The sequence below is a fragment of the Rattus norvegicus genome, chromosome 1 (assembly GCF_021556685.1).
Source record: "Rattus norvegicus strain SHRSP/BbbUtx chromosome 1, alternate assembly SHRSP_T2T, whole genome shotgun sequence".
In the NCBI taxonomy this organism is placed as follows: domain Eukaryota; kingdom Metazoa; phylum Chordata; class Mammalia; order Rodentia; family Muridae; genus Rattus; species Rattus norvegicus.
In genome coordinates this window covers 198,782,372-198,800,009 of record NC_141534.1, presented here as the reverse complement: position 1 = coordinate 198,800,009, position 17,638 = coordinate 198,782,372, and the positions used below count along the sequence as shown (strand labels likewise).

General features: G+C 41.8%; 1 protein-coding gene across 13 annotated transcripts in view; it reads right to left on the bottom strand.

Moving 5' to 3' along the window:
- LOC147996985 (scavenger receptor cysteine-rich domain-containing protein DMBT1-like) overlaps positions 1–17,638 on the bottom strand; it is a 175,464-nt gene that overhangs the window by 42,763 nt on the left and 115,063 nt on the right. For all 13 annotated transcript variants that reach the window (XM_087607979.1, XM_087608011.1, XM_087607995.1 and 10 more), the window contains 2 exons: positions 6,668–6,700; positions 165–191 (listed from right to left, as the gene is read on the bottom strand). In XM_087607979.1, the coding sequence (XP_087464105.1) occupies positions 165–191; positions 6,668–6,700 (60 nt within the window). The remainder of the gene's footprint in view (positions 1–164; positions 192–6,667; positions 6,701–17,638) is intronic.

Genomic DNA, 17,638 nt, shown 5'->3' with positions numbered 1-17,638 from the left:
GGACCCTTTATGTTACAGATGGCAGGAGTTTTTATTGTCATCACAGTCTAGAAGGGACACTATATTTCAGCCTAGTGTCATTCATCAGCATGTAGGGTATCAGTGTCAATCATGACATAGGGGAAATTACACCCAGACACTGTCCCTATTTTCAAAGTACTTACCAGGTGTGGGACTGCTTGTTTGAGAAGCTGTGAAAGGAATAAAAGCAAATCAGACTGTGTTTCACCCACAAGAATCCTGGCAAAAATCCTTACTGTTGTGATAGCTTTTTATAACTCTGTTATGTGGGCTCCCCAAAGACAAAACTCAAATAACTAGGTTTCTTTTCCATTGGTGAAAAAAAGAAGACAGTCTTAGACATTCCAGTCAGCCCTCTGTACCCATGGGCTACTTCACAAATTACACAGGCAACGAATCAAAAATATGGGAAAAAACCCAAAAAGCACTTCTATATTATTGAGCATGAAAATCTTTTGCAATTGCCATTCTCACATGAGCAATGTGGTATAGCATTGAGTCACACAACATTGATATTCTGTGAGGGACTATATCTTGCATGATTGGAAGGACACAGAAGAGTGTCTGTGGGTCACAAACCAGTTGAAAAAAGACTTGGTTGTCAGAGGCTTTGATTAGAAGAAAGGAAGTTCTTGGTACCAATTTCCTTTGGAGACTGAGAAACAATTACTCAGGAACGATGAGGCTATGGGTAATGTTGCTGTTTTAGCATGTGTGTTTGCATATGAATTTATGTATATGCATGAATTATAGAATCAGCAAGGCTGCTCAGTTCTCTCAGGAGTCATGAGCCTGGACTGCTCACAGTCCCTTTCTCTATCCTGTGAGCTGCAATACATTCCTCTGAGTCAGGCCACCTCTGAGACTCTTGGCACATGTACAAAGCTAGGAACTAAGTGAGCAGTGTGTGCTCCCTGTCCCAGCTTTGTATATGTGTACAGAGGACCCAGCATATTTAGGCCCTGAAGTCGTCACAGACAGTTTTGTACCAGGGATAAGTGCTAATGGAGATGTGATGGGAGATTATGTGTGGACACACCATGACATAGAGTGTACATGTGTACCTGTGTGCCAGTGTCCACATCTATCTCTGTGTGCCTTTCTGAGATTGTGTGTCTCTGTGTCTATGTGGATGTGGATGTTTTGTGTATAAAATGTGTGTTTATGTTGTATCTCTCTTTAACCTGAATATTTGCATGTGACAATATTTGTGTGTGTTTCTGTGTCCATGTAAGTATCTCTATATGTGTTTGTGTCTCTGTCCATGCAAGTATCTATGTATGTGTGTATGGCTTATCTGTGTTTATGTCAGATTCTCTCTCTCTCTCTCTCTCTCTCTCTCTCTCTCTCTCTCTCTGTGTGTGTGTGTGTGTGTGTGTGTGTGTGTGTGTGTGTGTGTGTGTGATGTGAGTGGATGTGTGCCTTAACAAGTGAAGTCGGGGAGGGATTTCTAAAGGAGATAGTGTCCCTGATATGTAAGAAGAGAATTTAGAACAAACAAGGTGGAGGCTGGTGAAATGTCTTTCACCAGGACAAAGGAGACCTACTGCAGGAGACCAGGGCAACTGCAGGGACCAGACTGTAGCTGAAGGAGGCACTGTTGGATGTGGAATGTAGCAAGTATATTATGATAGACTGAGTGAACTGCAGTCCCCTGTATAATAAGGAGAAGAAAAGAAACTGGGATGTTTGCTGGGCACCAGGGCACAGTGGTAGTCTCAGCATTGGGAAATGAGGCTGAAGAATTAGTAGGACAAGGTGTGTGTGTGTGTGTGTGTGTGTGTGTGTGTGTGTGTGTGTGTGTGTACGTATATGTGTGTCCATATGTGTATGTGTATGTGTATGCACATATATCAGTAAGAATCAGTAAGATAAGCAATGTAGAAACCAGCAAAGAACATGAGAAAATGAAAGATTCAGCTGTTCTGGTGTGGGAAAAGATACAAAAAGGTTACCATGAGACAATATGATACTCTGAGGTGACAGACACTTGACTTGGGGTCAATACAATAGCAAAGCCTCAGGCCCTCCATTTTCAGTAGCATTCAGCAGGGTTCTATAATGCCGAGGAGTGTGTTCCTTCAACAACTACTAGACATGTCCTATTAACCTTGAATGTGCAAAGAGCAAGGCTAAGAACACAGGTAACACAATAGGTGAAAACTCAGAGGTGTTGAATAGTGTGTGTTTTCTCATGGTGCCCTAGTGTCAGAGAAAAATCATGACCCTGCAATAAAGAGAACAGGGAGACTCCAAGCTTCTGACAGTGACCTTAGCTTGGTGTGGCACAGACATCTGTGAAAAATAGGAGGACAGTTAGAAAGCACCGAGAAGTTCACGTGGACTGTCAGGAAAGACAGACTCAGCATTTGTAGAGAAGGAGCTGAGGCTGATGTTCAGAGTGGTCCTGCCAGGGCAGACCATGAATAATACAGGTATGCATGAACTTCTGCTGTGTACTGAATGCCCAGGATGGGACCCGATTTCCTGCAGCTCACTAATCACTGTACATTCATAACCAACTGTGGACATGCCAGGAAACCAGGGTTCTTCACTACTGTGTGGAGAGTCCACCAAAAGCACACTCAGCCTTGAGCTATTGAAGATTCAAAGATCCATCCTCATGTTTAAAGGATTCTGTAGAACTCTAGTAAGCCTCCCTGCTATATCCATACTCAAGTGTTTCTTCTGCATTTATCTCATGAACATACCACAAATGGCCTCTCTGCCATGTTCACATCCCAACATCCATGAATAACATTCCAGGTATGTTATCATCATTGAGCTATTGAACAAGAATCTGTGAGAATCCAGAAATCGGTAGAGCCTGAGGAAGGGAAGGACTTAATGAAGCCTCCCCAGAAGATTCCTTCTGCTGCACCTTCTGAGAGGGTTATGGGGAAACTGGGGAAAAGGAAAAGTGAATTTGCTCTGCCCCCTAGGCTTTACTGCACTGTAGGGAGCTGTATTGGATTTGGGCCTGGCCGCTTTTTGACTGTATGGCCACAGTTAAGATGACTGCCATAAAGTCTTGAGATTGTTGGACAAAAGCCTCTCCCTTGAATTTACGGCACAGGAAGAAAATAATCCCGGAATGCTTTCAGCCTGAACAAATACCAAGTATCTCCTGAGCAAACACCCAGTGTCTCCACAGCATGACTCCTGCTGAGCCCGGCTGATGCATGTGGAACCGACACACCTGGGCCACACCTGGGCCACACCTGGGCCACACCTGGGCCACACCTGGGCCACACCTGGGCCACACCTGGGCCACACCTGGGCCACACCTGGGCGGTGGTCAATTCGCTCTTGCTTTTTGCTTCCTCAGCCTTTGTCCTTGAGATTTAGGCTGGTCTTCTCGGATTTCTCCCTAATTAATTCAGGTCTCGTAGTCTGGTCTTTTGTTACTGAAGTCATGAGCCATGCAGTCATGAGCCAGGGTTTCCCATTGTGCTTCCCAGATATTTTCTACCTGGGGAATTTGGGTATATAAGTGGTGAATAAAGCTACAGGAGTCTCTCTCTCTCTTCCTCTCCTGGCTTGACACAAATAACCTGTGTATGTGTGTTTCTTTAATCCCACAGGCTTTCGCCCGATTCTCGGTATACCAAGTCGGTGCAGGCACAGACACTGCACTGCCCTCTACATATTCAAATTCAACATGGAAACAGGATTCAAATTCTCCAAACCAAGGATGGGGTACTCTTTGCAAGAGCACTTGTCTGCTCATCCTATACTTTCTCACATCTGGGACTTGACATTGCATTTCCTTGGGTTGCCGGACTCACATAAATTCTAGAGTCACTAGAAAATTAAGAGCATTCTGCAGGACCCTGAAGAGAAGGGCATTGTCCTTGATATTCGTCAACCCTTACAAGGACAAAATGAATAGAGCCAGAATGAAGTCCTAATAGCATTCATAGTGACCCCACCACTTTGCTGTGAGGCATATTTTGTGATCACTAAACACATACACACAAACACGCACACAAACACACACACACACACACACACACACACACACACCAAACACACACACAGTCAGTCCAACATAAACACAAGTAAACTATACACACATACATAGATACTTGCTTTGGCAGAGACACTAACACAAATAGAGATACATACATTGATACAGAAAATATATATATATATATATATATATATATTGTCACATACTAATATTCAGTTAAAGAGATACAATATAAACACACTTTGTTATAGCCCATCAGTACGAATAACACGGGCAGTGAATCAAGTATACATACTTATACATATGGCTGCTTCTGTATTATTGAGCATGAAAACCTTTTCCTCTTGCCATTCTCACATGTGCAGTGTGGTAAAGCACTGAGTCACACAACATTGATATTATGTGAGGGACTCTATCTGGGATGACTGGAAGGACAAAGGAAGGTGTCTGTGGGTCACACACAAGTTGTTACAAGACTTGAGTGGCAGAGGTTTTGGGTAGAAGCAAGGAAGTACTTGGAACACATTTCCTCTGGAAACTGAGAGAAAATTGCTCAGGAATTGTGAGGATATGGATAATGTTTTCAATGGTTTAGCATGCGTATTTGTACATAATTCATGTTGTCCCTGGTTTAGCATGCGTGTTTGTATATGAGTTTATGTATACGCATGAATTATGGAATCAGCAGGGCTGCTCAGTCCTCTCAGGAGTCATGAGCATCGACTGCCCACAGTCCCTTCCTCTGTCCTGTGAGCTGCAATACATTCCTCTGAGTCAAGCAAACTGTTGGGCTTTTGGCACATGTACAAAGCTGGGAACTAAGTGAGTAGTGTATGCTTCTGGTCCCGGCTTTCTACATGTGTACAGAGGACCCAGCATGTATAGGCACTAAAGTCATTACAGACAGTTTAGTACCAGGGACAGGTGCTAATGGAGATGTTAGCAGAGACTATGTGTGCACAAAAATGATATAGAATGTACATGTGTTCCTGTGTGTATTAGTTTCCACATTGTCTCTGCGTGCCATTCTGGGATTGTGTATGTCTCTGTGTCTATGTTGGTGTGGGTGTTTTGTGTATAACAAAGTGTGTTTATATTGTATCTCTTTAACTGAATATTAGTATGTGACTATAAATATATATACATATATGTATGTATATATATATATGTTTTTTCTGTATTAATGTATGTATCTCTATTTGTGTTAGTGTCTCTGCCAATGCAAGTATCTACGTATGTGTGTATAGTTTACTTGTGTTTATGTTGGAGTGACTGTGTGTGCGTTTGGTGTATGTGTGTGTGTGTGTGTTTGTGTGCGTGTTTGTGTGTATGTGTGTATGTTTGTGTGTGTCTTTGTGTGTTTATGTGTGTGTTTGTGTATGTTGGTGTGTGTGTGTTTGTGTGTGTGAGTGTGTGTCTGTGTATGTGAGTGTATTTGAAAGAGAGATAGACATGGAGAGACAGAGACAGAGAAAAATAGAGAGAGAAAATACCTGGTTCATTGTTTTTTACCATATTGGAAATTATTCTAATCTGTCCCCTTGGAAAAAGACACAAATTTCAACATATATGTTAATGTTACTTAAAAGAACCCTTGATCATGGATTAAACTTGACATGACATTGAGGCCTGGAGTGGAGATTTCTGGAGATACCACTATTGACATGTGATGAGCTTCTATCTGAGAAACCTTCACAAGGACTCTGGATATGGAAGGATTTGACCTCTCCCCACATAGTGGGTCCTGACACTAACAGCTTGACAAAAGTCCTATCTCACAAGTCTGTGTCAAAAGCCTGTCCAGTCCTCTCTCCCATGCAATCAGATCCTGCAGGTGCATCATAGTACCTACGAGATCTAGCAATAGTGTCTGCTACCAAAGAGTTTCCTGGAAGGTAATCAATACAAAGGAGAAAGTTGATTTGCCCTGTACAGTTGTTACAAATAAGACATGGTTGGATCTTGGGACGAAATATGGCTGAGTTACACTGAAGCCAACTTCATCCTTAGGGTGCCCCACTTGCTTCAGGAAGAGTAATACCAGATGTGACCTACAGGCCAAGTCTATTCCCAAAATATTCTGGGCTGGCCAGAGGCAGTGATATGCAGTTTGAGTTGCTCATTTCCTGGGATCAAAAAATCCCATGTGCAAAAAAGGAAGAGATTTTCCTCTAAAGCCCGGGCTGCCAGAGTCTAAGCAATACTGATGTGCCACCAACACCTCTCACTGGAGCATCAGAGATGGAACAGGGTCTGAGTCTAGGTCTAGGATGGGGAGTACTGACATCCTTAGGTGCTTTATTTGGCCTCAAAGGGAAATGACAAGGGCATTGGCTAAGCTCCAGGCACTAAAGGCACAGACTCTGTGCTGGGCTGGCCAAGGTATTCTGTGAATCATGGGGACCTAAGGACACTGAGAATGGTCAGTAGAAACACTAGAAACAAGACCTCCTTTGTGGCCGTTGAAGATGCAGCTTCTGCCTGAGCCTGCCCACATCTACAACTCAAGGACATAACCCATGGTGAATATTCCCATGTAGGCTTGAAGTATTATTGAAAATTTTCCCTGGGAGCTTAGGGCCCCCACATGCTCTACCTTCTCTACATCTTCTGATCAGGAGTGGGGGATTTTGTGGACTTTAAAGTCACAGGGACACACAAAACACAACTTACCTTCAGTGGTCTGTTCATTTCTATAGGATACATCTGCAGAATAAGAAAGGAAGAATTAATTGTGTGTTGATCCACCCTTGAGGAATCCAGAGGCAGGAGCTTCAAACTCCCATGCTAAAGCCCTATTGTCACTAGAAATGCTGTGATTCTCCTGTGAGATCTGACACTGATCTTTCTTTAACTTGACACTAAAATTACACCATGAGCATCCTCTGTCCTCACTCTCCTTCAATTCCACATCTATTTCATCTTTAAAAAACAAAAACAAAACTATGCAGTTCACGAAGAGACCCAATGTAGACAAAAGTCAGAAATAGCCAGAGAATATTTGAATCCAAAAGTCATTTGGATATTTCTGTATTTCAAGCAGAACTTCTCATTATACACATTTGCAATGACTAAAGCAGTCATGAGAAAGTAGCTATGACTAGTAAAGGAGGTGATTTCGAGAGTGATTCCAGAAGGGCAGACCAACCCTTGCACAGTATGGATGTTTGCAGGGCCATGTTCCTTCTAAGTGTCATTCTCAGGTGGTGTTTGATCACAAATGTCATACTATGTTTCCTGTGACTTATGCACAGTTCATGCTAAAAATATTACCTCTCAATGATTAAACTAGGAATCCAAATGGGAACACGCATGTACACATACAAATAATGCATACATGCACTTAACACATACATATACACATATTCATACATGAAAAGGGTGTTTCTGCATCCACTTCACCTTCATCCAGGTCAACTGTATAATGGAGTATATCTAACAGAAGTCATACCTCTAGGCCTCCAGCCTGCTCTCCCACTGTCAGAATACACATGATTAAGCAGTCACCAGGCAGCATGCTTATGCATGGAGTGGTGTCTCTAAGTCTCTCAAACAGAAATCTGTGCTGGTTGTAAGAGGAAACAAACAGCAGCCGTGTGATAGCAGGAAGGAACAGGTTCAGCATCCTGACAGCAGGAGCTGGATCTTGGCTGTACCTTTCTGGGGCCCCTATGTGATTGTGAGAACTTTGAGTTCTCAGTGTAACCGGCTGAAGTGGATGTAAAGTGAGGGACTCAGACAATTGCTGTTCTTGGCGATCTTCAGTAGACACTATGGGGATTGGGAAAGGGCAACTGAGCCTTCCAAGGCATTCCCAAAGAAGGTTCTGTGTCTGAAGGAGACCAACTTGCTGCCCTGGCTTGTCACTTTCTGAATTCCTCACTCTAGACAGCTGCTAGCCTTGGTTTGGCCCTTTCTGGAAGTCGGTCAAAAAGCTTCCTCTAGATTCTAAGTCAGGAACATATTCTGATAATAGCATATGTTACCTGTAATAGCTGAGCATTGATTACGTGCAATATTTTAATTCTGGAAAGAAGAAACAATAAGTGGTTTCCACTGCCCTTCTGACAGAGTCTAAAGCTAAGTTCATCCATCACATGACTGAAGGGCAGAGAGAAGAATGAAGAAGAAGGGTGGAGAATGGTAGGGTCCACCCAGCCGTGGATACCCACATCTTTCATCTCAACTCTGTTCCTGATTTATGTGCCCAATGATTCCATTGGATACATCCAGACAGCATCAGCAGCATGAGCAGCAGTAGCAATGCTGGCCATCTGGCTTCATTATCTCCTCTGTAAACAGGGCTCCAGCAATGTCATGTAAATGGCTGTCAGTCTAGGACTTTCCCAGGTCACAATTGCCTGTAGACCTGGCGGTGTGGATTGCTTTGATCAGTAATTGTCAGCAAAGAGCCAGTGCACTGTCCTTGGGCAGGTGAATCTGAGCTGTTGAAGAACACTAGCTAAGCATGAGCCAGGAAGCAGGGCTCCTCTGTGATCTCTACTTCAGTTCCTGCCTGCATGTGCCTGTCTCCAGCTCCTGCCCTAGCTTCATTCAATACTGTAAACCAAATAAAGCTTTCTTTCTCCTAGGAGCTTACAGCCTGTGAGTTATCACAGCAACAGGAAGCAGATTCAGCCCCAACTCCATCAATAACCCAAAGCCAAGAGACAAGAGCAACGGAAAAGACCCTACTGCTATTTGTGCGTGCGGGGTTCCACCAACCTTAATAAAGACAAAGGTCAGTTTAGAACTGGATCTGCTGTGTGAAAAATAGTCCCATAGAGGGGACAAAAGTGACCTTTCCTCCTGGGAAGTTTGGTGGAATTGGCCATGTGCACTGTCCAAGGTTTTATTAAAATGATTTTCCTTTTTGGTAAGGAGAGGTACAAGGATCTGAACTGGGGGTGCAGTACCAGCATGCCTGATGTGAGAAACTAGAGCAGGACATGGTGACAAATTCTTGAAATCCTAGAACCTGGAAAGTACAGGCAAGAAGATCAGGAGCTCAGGGGTAGCCTTGCTGACACAGCAAGTTCAAGATCATTATGGCGTACACTGAGTCTCAAAAAGGTAAATAAAGAAGCCAATAGCAAATCAATGGGCCTAAAACCTTGTGAGGTTAAAATCTGTATAGTCTTGGGACAAGCTGAGGTTGGCCCAAGTGTGAAGAGGGCAGGATATCCTTACTTGTCTTCTGCCAACCACAGATCTCTGAGCCCAATTCATGTCTCCTAGTCAGAACTTCTGGCAGCAGGACTGATTCCTAGATTTCAGTAGGTATTATTGATTTTAAGATGAACTGAAATTTGAGACAGGAGCAACACAAAAGGGAAGGCTGTGCTTGTCTTACCACAGGACCCTTTATGTTACAGATGGCAGGAATTTCTATTGTCATCACAGTCTAGATGGGACACTAGTGCCATTCATTAGCATGTGGTTTGTCTGTGTTAATCATGACATAGGGAAAAGAACACCCAAATACTGCCCCTATTTTCAAAGTACTTACGAGGTATGGGACTGCTTGATTGAGAAGTTGTGAAAGGAATAAAAGCAAATCAGGCTGTGTTTCACCCACAAGAATCCTGACAGAAGTACTTTCAGTGGTGATAGATTTTATACCTCAGCTATGTGGACACCACAAAGACAAAACTCAAATACCTCGGTTTTTTGTCATTGGTCAAAACAGGAAGATGGTCTTAGATATTCCAGTCAGCCATCTGTACCCATGAGCTACTCAAAATATAACACAGGCAGTGAATCAAATATATATATATATATATATATATATATATATATATATATATATATATATATATATGGCTGCCTCTGTATTATTGAGCATGAACGTCTTTTCCTCTTGCCATTCTCACATGGGCAATGTGGTATAGCACCGAGTCACAAAACATTGATGTTATATGAGGAACTATATCTAGGATGACTGGAAGGACACAGGAAGGGGTCTGTGGGTCACACACCAATTGTTACAAGACTGGAGTGGCAGAGGTTTTGGGTAGAAGCAAGGAAGTACTTGGAACACATTTCCTCTGGAAACTGAGGGAAAGTAGCTCAGGAATGGTGAGGATATGGATAATGTTGTCACTGGTTTAGCATGAATGTTGGAATATGAGTTGATATATATACATGAATTCTGGATTCAGGAGGGCTGCTCAGGTCACTCAGGAGTCATGAGCATGGATTGCTCACAGTCCCTTCCTCTGTCCTGTGAACTGCAATACATTCCTTTGAGTCAAGCAACCTGTTAGGCTCTTGGCACATGTCAAAAGCTGGGAACTAATTGAGTAGTGTGTGCGTCCAGTCCAAGCTTTCTAAGTGTGTACAGAGGACCCAGAATATTTAGGCCTTACAGTCATCACAGACAGTTTTGTACCAGGGACAGGTGCTAATGGAGGTGTTATGGGAGATTATGTGTGCACACACAATGACATAGAATGTACGTGAGTACCTATGTGTCAGTGTCCACACTATCTCTGTGTGCCATACTGGGATTGTGTGTGTCTCAGTGTCCATGTGGATGTGGGAGTTTTGTGTGTAACATTTTGTGTTTATGTTGTACTTCTTTTTACCTGAATATTGGCACGTGACAATATAGGTGTTTTTTTCTATGTCAATGTATGTATCTCTATTTGTGTTAGTGTCACTGCCCATGCAAGTATCTATGTATGTGTGTATGGTTTACCTGTGTTTATGTCTGAGTGACTGTGTGCGTGTGCATTTTTGTGTGTGTGTTTGTTTGTTTGTGTGTGTTTGTGTGTATTTTTGTGTATGTGTGTGTTTCTGTGTGTTTGTGTGTGTGTTTTTCTGTATGTTCATGTGTGTGCTTTTTTGTTTGTCTGTGTGTGAAAGAGAGATAGACAGGAAGAGACAGAGACAGAGAAAAACAGACAGAGAAAATACATGGCTCATTGTTTTGTTTTGTTTTTTTTTACCATATTGGAAACTATTCTAATCTGTCCCCTTTGAAAAAGACACAAATTTCAATATATATGTTAACATTACTTAAAAGAACCCTGGATCTCGGGGAAAACTTGACATGATATTGAGGCCTGGAGTGGAGATTTCTGGAGATACCACTAGAGCCATGTGATGAGCTTCTATCTGAGAAACAAGGACTCTGGATATGGAAGGAGTTGAGCTCTCCCCACATAGTGGGTCCGGACACTAGCAGCTCGACAAAAGTAGTATCTCACAGGTCTGTGTCAAAGGCTTGTCTGTTCCTCCCTCCCCTGCAATCTGATCCTGCAATTGCAGCATAGTACCTACCATATCTAGCAAGAGTGTCTGCTACGGAGCGGGAGAGACTACCAATACTGCCCACCCCTGCCCACATCCCTGGCCCAAGAGGAAACTGTATACGGCCTCTGGGTAACGGTAGATAGGTGCATTGGAGCTGCAGACCCCGTGTGCCCGAGACACCTCCGGAACCTAAAGGGACTGGATTAACAGCTCTCTGCACCCAAATCCCATGGGAGGGAGAGTTAAACATTCAGAGAGGCAGACAAGCCTGGGAAGCCAGAAGAGACTACACTCGGCCCACATTTCTGACTCACAGGAACACACAGGAACTCTTCAGGCTCACAGGAACAGCTGAAGACCTGTAGACAGGAAAACCTACATGCCCAAATGCAGAACACTCTGTTCCCATAACTGGCTGAAAGAAAACAGAAGAACAGGTCTACAACACTCCTGTCACACAGGCTTATAGGACAGTCTAGCCACTATCAGAAATAGCAGAACAAAGTAACACCAGAGATAATCTGATGGTGAGGGGCAAGCGCAGGAACCCAAGCAACAGAAACCAAGACTACATGGCATCATCGGAGCCCAATTCTCCCACCAAAGCAAACACTGAATATCCAAACACACCAGAAAAGCAAGATCTAGATTTAAAATCATATTTGATCATGATTCTGGAGGACTTCAAGAAAGACATGAAGAACTCCGTTAGAGGAACGCAGGAAAACATAAATAAACAAGTAGAAACCTATAGAGAGGAATCACAAAAATGCCTGAAAGAATTACAGGAAAACATAAATAAACAAGTAGAAGCCTATAGAGAGGAATCACAAAAATCCCTGAAAGAATTCCAGGAAAACACAATCAAACAATTGAAGGAATTAAAAAGGAAATAGAAGCAATCAAGAAAGAACACAGGGAAACAACCCTGGATATAGAAAACCAAAGGAAGAGACAAGGAGCTGTAGATACAAGCATCACCAACAGAATACAAGAGATAGAAGAGAGAATCTCAGGAGCAGAAGATTCCATAGAAAGTATTGACACAACTGTCAAAGATAATGTAAAATGGAAAAAAGCTACTGGTTCAAAGCATACAGGAAATCCAGGACTCAATGAGAAGATCAAACCTAAGGATAATAGGTATAGAAGAGAGTGAAGACCCCCAGATCAAAGGACCAGTAAATATCTTCAACAAAATCATAGAAGAAAACTTCCCTAACCTAAAGAAAGAGATGCCCATAAGCATACAAGAAGCCTACAGAATTCCAAATACATTGGGCCAGAAAAGAAACTCTTCCCGTAACATAATAGTCAAAACACCAAATGCACAAAATAAAGAAAGAATATTAAAAGCAGTAAGGGAAAAAGGTCAAGTAACATATAAAGGCAGACCTATCAGAATGACACCAGACTTCTCGGCAGAGACTATGAAAACCAGAAGATCCTGGACAGATGTCATACAGACCCTAAGAGAACACAAATGCCAGCCCAGGTTACTGTATCCTGCAAAACTCTCAATTAACATAGATGGAGAAACCAAGATATTCCATGACAAAACCAAATTTACACAATATCTTTCTACAAATCCAGCGCTACAAAGGATAATAAATGGTAAAGCTCGACATAAGGAGGCAAGCTACACCCTAGAAAAAGCAAGAAACTAAACGTCTTGGCAACAAAACAAGGAGAAGAAAAGCACACAAACATAGCCTCACATCCAAATATGAATGTAACAGGAAGCAATAAACACTATTCCTTAATATCTCTCAACATCAATGGTCTCAACTCCCCAATAAAAAGACATAGATTAACAAACTGGATACGCAATGAGGACCCTACATTCTGCTGCCTACAGAAAACACACCTCAGAGACAAAGACAGACAATACCGCAGAGTAAAAGGCTGGAAAACAACTTTCCAAGCAAATGGTCAGAAGAAGCAAGCTGGAGCAGCCATTCTAATATTGAATAAAATCAATTTTCAACTAAAAGTCATCAAAAAAGATAAGGAAGGACACTTCATATTCATCAAAGGAAAAATCCACCAAGATGAACTCTCAATCCTAAATATCTATGCTCCAAACACAAGGGCACCTACATACGTAAAAGAAACCTTACTAAAGCTCAAAGCACACATTGCTCCTCACACAATAATAGTAGGAGATTTCAACACCCCATTCTCATCAATGGACAAATCATGGAAACAGAAATTAAACAGAGACGTAGACAGACTAAGAGAAGTCATGAACCAAATGGACTTAATAGATATTTATAGAACATTCTATCCTAAAGCAAAAGGATATAAATTCTTCTGAGTACCTCGTGGTACTTTCTCAAAAATTGAGCATATAATTGGTCAAAAACAGGCCTCAACAGATATAGAAAGATAGAAATAATCCCATGTGTGCTATCAGACCACCACAGCCTAAAGCTGGTCCTCAATAACAATAAGGGAAGAACGCCCACATATACGTGGAAACTGAACAATGCGCTACTCAACGATAACCTGGTTAAGGAAGAAATAAAGAAATAAATTAAAGACTTCTTAGAATTTAATGAAAATGAAGGTACAACATACCCAAACTTATGGGACACAATGAAAGCTGTGCTAAGAGGAAAACTCATAGCGCTGAGTGCCTGCAGAAAGAAACAGGAGAGAGCATATGTCACCAGCTTGACAGCACACCTAAAAGCTCTAGAACAAAAAGAAGCAAATACACCCAGGAGGAGTAGAAGGCAGGAAATAATCAAACTCAGAGCTAAAATCAACCAAGTAGAAACAAAAAGGACCATAGAAAGAATCAACAGAACCAAAAGTTGGTTCTTTGAGAAAATCAACAAAATAGATAAACCCTTAGCCAGACTAACGCGAGGACACAGAGAGTGTGTCCAAGTTAACAAACTAAGAAATGAAAAGGGAGACATAACTACAGAAACAGAGGAAATTCAAAAACTCATCAGATCCTACTACAAAAATCTATATTCAACAAAACTGGAAAATCTGGAGGAAATGGACAATTTCCTAGACAGATACCAGGTACCGAAGCTAAATCAGGAACAGATAAAACCATTTAAACAGCCCCATAACTCCTAACGAAATAGAAGCACTCCTTAAAGGTCTCCCAACCAAAAAGAGCCCAGGTCCAGATGGGTTTAGTGCAGAATTCTATCAGACCTTCATAGAAGACCTCATACCAATATTATCCAAACTATTCCACAAAATTGAAACAGATGGAGCACTACCGAATTCCTTCTATGAAGCCACAATTACTCTTATACCTAAACCACACAAAGACCCAACAAAGAAAGAGAACTTCAAACCAATTTCCCTTATGAATATCGATGCAAAAATACTCAATAAAATTCTGGCAAAGCGCATCCAAGAACACATCAAAACAATCATCCACCATGATCAAGTAGGCTTCATCCCAAGCATGTTGGGATGGTTTAATATAAGGAAAACCATCAATGTGATCCATTATATAAACAAACTGAAAGAACAAAACCACATGATCATTTCATTAGATGCTGAGTAAGCATTTGACAAAATTCAACACCCCTTCATGATAAAAGTCCTGGAAAGAACAGGAATTCAAGGCCCATACCTAAACATAGTAAAAGCAATATATAGCAAACCAGTCGCTAACATTAAACTAAATGGAGAAAAACTTGAAGCAATCCCACTAAAATCAGGGACTAGACAAGGCTGCCCACTCTCTCCCTACTTATTCAATATAGTTCTTGAAGTTCTAGCCAGAGCAATCAGACAACAAAAGGAGGTCAAGGGGATACAGATCGGAAAAGAGGAAGTCAAAATATCACTATTTGCAGATGATATGATAGTATATTTAAGTGATCCCAAAAGTTCCACCAGAGAACTACTAAAGCTGATAAACAACTTCAGCAAAGTGGCTGGGTATAAAATTAACTCAAATAAATCAGTAGTCGTCCTCTACACAAAAGAGAAACAAGCCGAGAAAGAAATTAAGGAAACGACACCCTTCATAATAGACCCAAATAATATAAAGTACCTCGGTGTGATTTTAACCAAGCAAGTAAAAGATCTGTACAATAAGAACTTCAAGCCTCTGAAGAAAGAAATTGAAGAAGACCTCAGAAGATGGAAAGATCTCCCATGCTCATGGATTGGCAGGATTAATATAGTAAAAATGGCCATTCTACCGAAAACGATCTACAGATTCAATGCAATCCCCATCAAAATACCAATCCAATTCTTCAAAGAGTTAGACAGAACAATTTGCAAATTCATCTGGAATAACAGAAAACCCAGGATAGCTAAAACTATCCTCAACAATAAAAGGACTTCAGGGGGAATCACTATCCCTGAACTCAAGCAGTATTACAGAGCAATAGTGATAAAAACTGCATGGTATTGGTTCAGAGACAGACAGATAGACCAATGGTACAGAATTGAAGACCCAGAAATAAACCCACACAACTATGGGCACTTGATTTTTGACAAAGGAGCCAAAACCATCCAATCGAAAAAAGATAGCATTTTCAGCAAATGGTGCTGGTTCAACTGGAGGTCAACATGTAGAATAATGCAGATCGATCCATGCTTATCACCCTGTACAAAGCTTAAGTCCAAGTGGATCAAGGACCTCCACATCAAACCAGATACACTCTAACTAATAGAAGAAAATGTGGGGAAGCAACTTGAACACATGGGCACTGGAAGGAAATTTCCTGAACAAAACACCAATGGCTTATGCTCTAAGATCAAGAATCGACAAATGGGATCTCATAAAACTGCAAAGCTTCTGTAATGCAAAGGACACTGTGGTTAGGATAAAATGGCAACCAAGAGATTGGGAAAAGATTTTTACCAATCCTACAACAGATAGAGGCCTTATATCCAAAATATACAAAGAACTCAAGAAGTTAGACCGCAGGAAGTCAAATAACCCTATTAAAAAATGAAGTTCAGAGCTAAGCAAAGAATTCACAGCTGAGGAATGTCGACTGGCTGAGAAACACCTAAAGAAATGTTCAACATCTTTAGCCATAAGGGAAATGCAAATCAAAACAACCCTGAGATTTCACCTCATACCAGTGAGAATGGTAAGATCAAAAACTCAGGTGACAGCAGATGCTGGCGAGGATGTGGAGAAAGAGGAACACTCCTCCATTGTTGGTGGGATTGCAGACTGGTACAACCATTCTGGAAATCAGTCTGGAGGTTCCTCAGAAAATTGGACATTCAACTACCTGAGGACCCAGCTATACCTCTCGTAGGCATGTACCCAAAAGATGCCCCAACATATAAAAAAGACACATGCTCCACTATGTTCATAACAGCCTTATTTACAATAGCCAGAAGTTGGAAAGAACACAGATGCCCTTCAACAGAGGAATGGATACAGAAAATGTGGTACATCTACACAATGGAATACTAATCAGCTATCAAAAACAATGCCTTTATGAAATTCATAGGCAAATGGATGGATCTGGAAAATATCATCCTGAGTGAGGTAACCCAATCACAGCAGAACACACATGGTATGCACTCATTGATAAGTGGCTATTAGCCCAAATGCTTGAATTGCCCTAGATGCACAGAACACATGAATCTCAAGATGGATGATCAAAATGCGAATGTTTCACTCCTTCTTTAGAAGGGGAACAAGAATACCTTTGGCAAAGATTAAAACAGAGGCAGAAGGAACACCCATTCAGGACCTGTCCCACATGTGGCCCATACATATACAGCCACCCAATTTGACAAGATGGATGAAGCAAAGAAGTGCAGGCCAAAAGGAACTGGATGTAGATCTCTCCTGAGAGACAAAGCAAGAATACAGCAAATACATAGGCGAATGCCAGCAGCAAACCACTGATCTGAGAACGGGACCCCTGTTGAAGGAATCAGAGAAAGGACTGAAAGAACTTGAAAGGGTTCTAGACCCCATATGAACAACAATGCCAACCAACCAGAGCTTCCAGGGGCTAAGCCACTACCCAAAGACTATACATGGACTGACCCTGTTCTCCAACCTCATAGGTAGTAATGAATGGCTTAGTAAGAGCACCAGTGGAAGGGGAAGCCTTTGGTCCTGCCAAGACTGAACCCCAAGTGAACGTAATTTTTGGGGGGAGGGCAGTAATGGGGGGAGGATGGGGAGGGGAACACCCATATAGAGGGGGAAGGGGAAGGGCTAGGGGGATGTTTGCCCGGAAACCGGGAAAGGGAATAACATTCGAAATGTAAATAAGAAATACTCAAGTTAATTAAAAAAAAAAAAAAAAGAGTGTCTGCTACCAAAGAATTTCCGGGAAGGTAATCAAAGCAGAGGAAAAAGTTGATTTGCCCTGTATACTTTTTACAAATAAGACATGATGGGATCTTGGGATGAAATATGGC